This window comes from Nicotiana sylvestris, chromosome 12 (genome assembly GCF_000393655.2).
Source record: "Nicotiana sylvestris chromosome 12, ASM39365v2, whole genome shotgun sequence".
Lineage (NCBI taxonomy): Eukaryota > Viridiplantae > Streptophyta > Magnoliopsida > Solanales > Solanaceae > Nicotiana > Nicotiana sylvestris.
This window is the reverse complement of record NC_091068.1, coordinates 6,699,711-6,708,752: the sequence shown is the minus strand read 5'-3', so window position 1 is coordinate 6,708,752 and position 9,042 is coordinate 6,699,711. Positions and strand designations below refer to the sequence as shown.

The window sequence follows — 9,042 nt, the reverse complement described above, 5'->3', positions numbered from 1 at the left end:
TTTATGTTTTATTTCATAAATGGGTATGCTAGATCATATAAGATCATATATCTTTATACAGATAGATCGATCAACCGGTGGATTCGCACCTGAGATCTTTCTATAGATAAGTTAAACTTCAAATGTAATACTTAGGTTCTAATTTGCCAGAGCAAGAACTATCCTATCTAACAAAAATGCATTGCTTTTTACTTGTATCTTAAGACAATTTATGTTCTTTATTCTTTTTTTTTTCTTTCTTGGAACTGAAAACTTAATAAAGCTTTGAATTGTACACTAGAATAAAAGTTTTTCACTATGAGAACACCAATTCATGAATTAGTGAATGGAATACTAAAACTTGTATTCGGTTAGCATTTATATTACAAAACTTTGAAATGTGTATCAAGAAATAATATTTCATAATTTACAAAACCATACAAAAATACCCTCCTTCTGGCAGGGAAATTTAGGAAACAAAAGAAGAAAAAAGAAACTAAATTCAAAGTAAGGAAAACCAGGTTATAAAAATACAGTTAAGATGTCAAAGACCGAATACAAGGGAAAATTCACTCAAAATTATGTCAAAAATTTTTTTACTTACAAAACATTAAACACACTGTACTGGTGCCAAATCTTCATTGCTCAAGTATATGTATGTTGTATCTTACAGAAACGACGTTGATCTCGTGTCTTATCCACCTTTAACATAACATGATTTTGGAAAGATTTGCAGGCTTGTACGTCATACAAGCTATTCTGAATCCTCGACTCTAGATCCTGGATTCGTCTCTGCATTGACGTACATATGAACGCGATGCTTCATTTCTGATTCCTAACTGAAAACACCAAAAAGTTTTGTGTTATTAATACTGAATTACTGTCATGTTTGATGACTACTTATTTGAAGAAGCTTTAAGTCTTACTCCTCACTATCTAGTAGAATCTCAGGATGTACAGCGGCGCTGTTAACATTGAGGACTCTCTGGAGTTTTCGGTGATCAAATACTTCAACTTCTACTGAAAACATTGAACTTACAGGACGATGATCAGATAGTCTTATTTCCGCTCTCTTGTAAAAGAGTTGTTTTATACCTTTCCCTAACCATAGTATACGGTCACACCTGCACGATATTAAGAAAATAATCATTTCAGTGTACAGAAAGGACCCTTGGAGCAACGTTAAAGTTGTTTCCGTGTGACCTATTGGTCATGGTTTCGAACTTTGAACTATGAAATCAGCCACTGATGCTTGCATCAGGGCAGGTTGCTGGAGTGCGGCCCTTCCTCGGACCCTGCGTAAACGCAGGATGTTGCACCGGGCTGCCCTTTTAATCATTTCAATGTGCATTATCAAAATACGTTGAAAGATCATGCTTTGTATATTTAAAGAGAATTTCACTTACCAAGCCGGTGATCTCTTCTTCTCCCCTTCTCTTGGAGTCTCTCCTACATATCTATCGGTGTTGATTTCATATTTATATGTTGGTGCAAAGTTAATCACTCCTTCCTTCCAACCGGCAAAAACATGGCCACCTCGGAGTTCTTTGGTTAGCTGCAAATGGGATAAATATATGATATTAGAGCTTAAGTTATATACATTGACGCAGTATTCCTAAGTTATCGTATCATGTTTGATATGTAGAGACTTGTTGTTTGTCAACTTAACCTGATAGCGTAAAAATTCTTTACTTGATGAAGTTCCAGTAGGGGGAGATCTTATATAAACGAAAAAAGAGCTGAACCAAAATCTTATTGATGAGTCTCACCTCGTCGTAGTTGAGAAGTTCATCCCATTGCTTTCTGGCGACAAGCTTCCGTACCTCAGCATCCAACATATTGATTCGATAATTCAAATCTCCTAACCAGAATATCTGACTGATTACAGTAAAGGAAGGTGTATGTATTATATATATGCAGCATAACTTATTTAAAATTAGAACATACAGCTCAAACATATACGTCAAATTATCCAATCTAATACATACTCATGAGATGGAATTGTTTGTGGTTGATCTGCATCTGTGTCGAATACAGATGAGAAATGTGTGCGCCTCATAATCTCATAGACATCAGCATTACGCCTTTGATCAGCGCCATCCTTTTGACCAGAAGTTAAATGTGAACAAACAAAGCATAGCCTTGACTGGAAAAGAGACATGCTCACAGAAACAGATCCCTGCATATCATATCAATTAGTCAGCGGTTTCATGTATAGACAATAGGTTCAATTTGCTTATGGAGCAAATGCTAGGTGATTTCTTCCCATCTACCTAAACTTTGGTGGACAAATTTGTCCCGTACATGTGCGAGTGGGAAGTAGCAGTTACTCGGTGGAATAGTCAAGATGCGCTCAAACTGGCTCGGACACCACTTTTATTATACAAAAGAATGTAGAGACAAAGATAAGGGGAAATAAAGCCCTCTAAAGTTCAAATGTATTTTTTTTATAACAATGGCGTTGGATCCAGCTTGCGCATACCTTAACTATTCCATTCGATACGTGCTACTTTCACTAGCACATGTATCGAATAATTCTGTTTCAAATGTTCTTTTTAACTTCAATATTTCACTTTCTACAACTAGTGAATGCTGATATTTGATTCAATGAAAATCATAAGCATGAAGGAAAAAAGCAATACCTTGTTGCCCATGTATCCCATTAAACCGACTCCAACGGAGGAGACTTGCAAGTTGTTTATGTGCCTTCTCAACCTTCTACGGACCCAAACGGATACATATATCCCAACCATCTGTTTACTAACAATACGAATATACCTCGGACGTGAATTCACCTCATGTGTTAGAAGTGAACTTTCATCTTCGAACTCTGTGAATCCTTCGAAAAAATCATTTTCCTCTTCAGAAAATTGATCAGAGCCATCAGAAAGTGCATCAAGTACCTCAGGCTCCTCTTGTTGATCCATAAAAAGCAACCCTAAGTTTCCGGAACTTTGGTGTCCTCTTTTTAACCTGCTACCATCTAATCCAATATCCTGATTCTTAAAAGCAAGAGCACAACTGCTCGATACTCGCCTCAAGTTAAAAGTTGAAGACAGAACTTGAGGCGTTGCATCAAGCGAACGTTCAGGCCAATCCAACCGACTATCACAATCAATGCCATATATTCTCTTTATTTGCAGGTTCTTCCTTAGGTTGATCATATTATCTCCAGCAAAGCAAGTGGTGTCCATCGACGCCTCTGCAATTATATCTAGTGCAGTAGTAGTATTTACAACATCAGCAATTATATCAGCTGCAGGAGAAGTTCTTAACACTGGAGACGGTGGAGCACTGTAACTTTTGAGCTTAGCTTCAGGTTCTACTGTTGTTCGGTTTAATGTTCTGCGAATGATCGCCTCCCATTTTGGAATTGGCCTTCTATTTTCTGCTCCCAGTACATTTCCAGCATTTAAAGGAACTACCTCTTGGAAGCTGTAAAGGGAAGATACAAATCATGCTATAAAATTCAATCGTGTAACATAACTCTTAGCGACTAAATGTTTAGGCCATATAAAAGCTATTTTATGCGAAACGACTAGATGAATTTAACTGGTGAAAGCAGAAATGAACTTTTGTTTATATGCATATGCAGCTTTGAGACTAAGCTTTATCTTTGTTTAGTTTCAAGAAAACACGAAAATGGACTTTAACTACGTTAAAAATCTACTCTCTTTAAGATATGTTAGTTATTCTTTCATTGACTATGTTTTTTTAGCTGATGTAGCACCAAAAGATGCCTCGGCTAGACAAAAAGGTAAGCGCAGAGGCAAAAAGGGGACGGGAAAAATCATCACGGATAAGCATAATAAAATTGCACGTGATTATAAGATCAATGTTGCAAATCCATGACTTCCTTATATGATGGATTCAGTGGCAGAGCCAGGAATTCTAACAAGGGGAGGGGATTCAGAAAAATGCAAAAATACTGCACCTATGATTTAAACATGCGATCTAAAGCAATTTTTGAGCCACCTTTGTCCCTACACTAGAAGCTCCCTTTATGTCAAGGGGAGTCAACAATTTTTATATATGCAAAATAAATTGTAGTATTTTTCGATTAAGGGGATTCAGTTGAACCCCTTGGAACATATAGTTCCGGCCCTGGATGGATTTCATATCGGTAAATGCAAAGAGGAAGAGCTATATACAAATTGATCGAAAATTGCCAAATATATAGAACACTTACCCAAGAATATATATATCAGCTGGTTCATTCATACAAAGCCACTCATCAATCTCAAGATCCTCATCAGGAAGTCTACCAGCAACATTCCAAGTTCCTATAGTAACTCTGAGGAAAATCGGAGCATATGCGAATATCCAAAGGAAGGAAATTCATATAACTGGATTCTAGTATCAAAAGAGCAAATCAAATTGAACTGAATTTAAAGCCAAACCTCACTTCTTTTGTATTAATGTATTGAACTCTCAGAGTTTCTGATTTCCCTCTTTTGTGTCTTGATGAATACTTGGTTGAAGTTTTCCCTGAGTAAGTTCAGTGCAACTAGTCAGCATAGTTTACAGAACAAAAATTAAAGGTTAGTTGATATGGGTAGTATAACCTAAAATGATTCCAACTTTTCTTAATTTGCATATCTTGAAATATCAAAGGGACAAATATAACTATATTAAGTGTATGTCCAGGCATAAGGCTTCAATGGCTCAAGGGTCAAGATTAAGGCAGCACAATATGAACACAGCCTCACCAATATGAAAAGAATATTCTCTCCTGGTTTATGTGCTCGGACTCTACAAAAACATCGTCGGACATATGTCGGATTCTCCAAAATAGTGCATATTTGGAGGATCCGACGCAAGTGCAGTAGCACTTTTAGAGAATCTGCGCAATATAGCTTCTGGTGATTTTCACATGATTGAAATTAGAAGAAGCATCCTCAATAGTGGTTATATTTCAAAAGCAGAAGACTCTTTGCCAGGGGTCTATCGGAAACAATCTCTACCTCCAAGATAGGGGTAAGGTATGTGTACACACTACCATCCCCACACCCCACCTGTGGTATCATACAGGGTTTTTTTTTGTTGTTGTTATTGTAGGAGACTCTTCTCTTTTTATAAGAGTTGTGTCGGGGCAGACATGCAAGACTGCTCTACTGATACCTACTGCCTCCCATCAGCAGATACCTACTGCCTCCCATCAGCAGAGGTGTCGGGTAAACCTGCCCAGAAAGGCTTAAGCAAATGGGAAAAAATGACCTAGTATTTTTTTAGTCAAAATTAGGCATGATCATGAAATTCAGCAAAATCAAAAACTTGATGGTACAGACTCCGTATGTGTAAACGCAAGGTGATTTCTTCATATTTGCCTAAGTCTTGTCAGGAAAAGTTACCCAATACTTGAAACAGTCAAGGTGTGGGCAAGCTGGCTGAAACACTGAAACAGAATTTCAAGAAGTACCTGAAGTTTGAGGCTGGCATTCATTAAGCTTCCCCGGTGTTCTACAAAAATGATCTTCATGCACCATTTCATCTTTAAGTGAACATGCTAGAAAATTTCCAAAAATAGAAACTAATCAAACACTTGAAATAAAAACCAAGAAACAAAAAATTTAAATTTATAAACAAAAATTCAATATACCATCATCCTCACTCTCAGTTTCAGTGTCAACTTCATCTTCACTAAAATCATAAAGCTTAGGCTGAATATTTAACCATTTTTTCATCACAATTGAAGGCCAAAATGCCTACAACCAAAACAAATCCCTCTTCAGTCTCCTTAAATAACAAATTAATGACTATAGTATATAATAAAACATACCTCTGATCTTTTTCCTCTCCTGGTTTTCATTTGTACAAAACAAAAGAAGTTGTAAACTTTAGAACTTAATGAAGTTCAAGAAACAATAAATGCTAGTAATTTTCACAAAAGTTTTAAGACTTTTTGCCAGTTTTCTTGGATTTTCATATGTATTTAAGGGTCTTATAAAACCCCCTTAAGCAAACAAGTTGCTAACTACAAAGAAGATTCTTAAAAAAACAAATGGAAAAGACAGAAAAAAGTTATGGCCAAGCTTAACAGACATCCATTTTCTCAACTTGTAAAAAAAAAAAAAAAAAAAAAAAAAAAAAAAGAGGGAATTTTTTTTTAATGGTCCCAAAATTTGGTCCTTATATGAAAAAACAAAAGATGTGATATTGCTGAAGTTTCAAGTATACAACAAAGAAAAAGCATATAAAAATAGGACAAGTCATATTCAATGTTTAACAACTTTTTAGTACTAAATTCAACTGATGGATTCATGCCTAGTGGGCTAACATAAGCTATTGACACCAATAGTTAGGAAAGATTTGTACATTTGTACTAATAATTTATTTTAAAAAAATCCACATGCAAAAGCTGGTTATTGCATGATTTAAACTAAAAAGACAAAAGGTGACTAAGTTCAAGAATTACATATTAATGGAATATTCAGAAAGATTAGGATCTAGTAAAAGTAATTAATCACTTGATTAATTAAGGCCAACATTCACTGTTAGGTGAACAATCTTGGCTAGCTGGCAAGTGCCAACCCTTCTTCCCCACCTCCACAGCCTCTTCACTACCCTCCCCAGACCCCACTTGTGAGATTTTACTAGGTTGTTGTTGTTGTTCTTTTTTAAAAAAAAAAAATTTATGACAATGGTTTTGAGCCGTGGTAACAGCCTCTTGCAAAAATGCAGGGTAAGGATGCGTACAATAGAACCTTGTGGTACAGCCCTTCCCCGAACCCCGCGCATATATAGCGAAATCTTAGTACACCGGAATACCTTTTTAGATGTCGAGAAGTTGCATGCACCCCGATTCTTTCACTAGGTACATATTACCTTCCGGGGAGAGGTGATCAGACAGGACATGGCGCGACTTAGGATTACTGAGGACATGGCCCTTGACAGGGAATTATGGAGGTCGAGTATTAAGGTTGTAGGTTAGGGGAGAGTTGTAAGTATTTCTACAGCACAATAGAGTGAGACTAGCCAGTTAAGAGTTAGACTAAGAATGTCATTGGTCGTCTATTGATGCAGGGCTTTACCTGCTAGTTTTACTATACCAGCCATCTTTTTCGTATTTTCGTATTTCGTATTCTGTATTTCATATCTCTTGTATTGCTATTGATGTTATTTTATTATGCATTTTTATGGTACTAATATATCGGCTCCTGTTGCTTTTTGAGCCGAGGGTCTCCTGGAAACAGCCTCTCTACCCTTCGGGGTAGGGGTAAGGTCTGCGTACATATTACCCTCCCCAGACCCCATTTGTGAGATTATACTGGGTCGTTGTTGTTGTTGTTGTATATTACCTTCCGCCAGCACAAATTATAATTCTTTCACCAATAAGATTTTGGCAAATATGAAGAGGTTTGTTTAGTGTTTTTGTCTCTACTAAGACTAGAATCTAATTTTTCATGATTTTTACCGACTTCATTGACCGATATGCCACATATTCCACGGACGCACCCAGAGCCAGAGCTAGAGAAGGGTTCAGTTGTTGCGCAAATAGGGTAAAAGTAAATTTTTTTAAGAAATATATATTGTTGATTCTCCTTGACATAAGAAGTATGAGCTAGCCAGTTTTCTGACTGATAATTGAAAATAGTCAGTAATTACAAAGTCATTGAAAAATAGCCACTATTTTATGCGGAGATAAAATCTAGACAAAAGCACCGTAGCTGAAACACGGAAAGTTCCAGCATAATATGTTGGACTATATAGCTCCTGCGTATAAAGTTCCAGCATATTCTGTTGGAACTTCAGCACATTATGCTGGAATCTCATATGTAAAAAAATTCACGCTCCAATATATTTATGCTGGAATTTTCCGAATTTTGATGATATTTTTATTCTGATTTTATTTTTACATGAAAAAAGTGGCTAAATTTTGATTACTTTTGAAACTATCACTAATTAATTACCAGTTGTAAATCAGGCTATTTTTAAATTTTTTTTCCCCGAAAAATTCTAGTGTTTTAAACTATGCTTTAAATATAAGTTGAATCCGAACAATGACATTCTAATATTTTCTTGAATCCTCTTATATAAATTCCTGGCTTCGTCACTAAATGTTATCCATGGGACCTTCTTTCTTGCCTTAATAAGAAGATATATTAAAAAAATTCAAATCCTTGAATCAATTTGATAATTTCTGATTAAGAATAAGCTAAACACGGATTAAAACTTGCAACTTGTAAGAAACGTTACCGACTTATTGATAGAATTTAAGATAGTTAGTTAATCATGACTTCATGGACATGATTTTAAAGACCCCACAGCTAAGAAATATGTGATGACCTTATTGAAACAAAAATACAAAAGGATTAAAATAAACAATAGTAAGTCAAATTGGTGATTAAAAATTTGAATTTGAATAATAAAGTTTATAGGATTGAAACAGCTGTAGACTAATAGGTCGGACGTAATACAAAACTAAGCATACGTGCATTAATGTTAGTCACATAAATATGATTAAAAATTGTAAGTGGGATTTACATCACAAAAACAGGTTTTATTGAGTAACAAATGGATGTTAAAAAGAATACTCTAAATGTGTGGCCAGTGCCCGAAGCGGATTTAGAATTTCTAATATATGGGTGTACTATTAAAAAAAGAAAAAATATATTAAGTAGGAATTGATCCTTATTCCTTTTGGTAAATAACTCAACCTTCAACCAAGTGCACCATTCAATTAACTTTCTTGAGGCATGGACTGTCAACCGTTAATATTATACCAATTTTAAAAAATATACACATATAATATCTAATTTTGCAGAGAGGCCATGGGTTCACATGCCCTATAATCTCTCCTACAAAGTCGCCCATGCTAGACGGTCAATATCTAACTTCGTCGATAATCTGGAATTAGCTACGAACTTCGTTGTCATTAATTTGTTGCTAAATCGCTCGTAGTTAATAATTTTTTTAAAATAATTTATTGCTAATCGATCGTTAAGTAGGATTAGCGACGGATTTTGTTATTTAGCTACAGAATTTATTTGTCGCTAATTCCTATTTTTTAGTAAATGTTGGTGTAAACTTTTAAAATGCAACTTCAATTTAAAAAGAATTATT

The 9,042-nt window shown here is 35.4% G+C and overlaps 1 protein-coding gene across 1 annotated transcript; it reads right to left on the bottom strand.

Annotated features, from left to right (window-relative positions):
* Nucleotides 1–322: 322 nt before the first annotated feature.
* LOC104213440 (type I inositol polyphosphate 5-phosphatase 2-like) lies at nt 323–6,003 on the bottom strand. Its single transcript, XM_009762941.2, has 11 exons — nt 5,759–6,003; nt 5,579–5,684; nt 5,399–5,485; nt 4,380–4,467; nt 4,169–4,273; nt 2,622–3,414; nt 1,968–2,158; nt 1,749–1,857; nt 1,386–1,534; nt 906–1,103; nt 323–818 (listed from the first exon to the last, which is right to left on the bottom strand). Exons 1-11 carry the CDS (start codon nt 5,786–5,788, stop codon nt 815–817), a joined length of 1,860 nt encoding a protein of 619 aa, XP_009761243.1. The 5' UTR covers nt 5,789–6,003; the 3' UTR covers nt 323–814.
* Nucleotides 6,004–9,042: the final 3,039 nt, after the last annotated feature.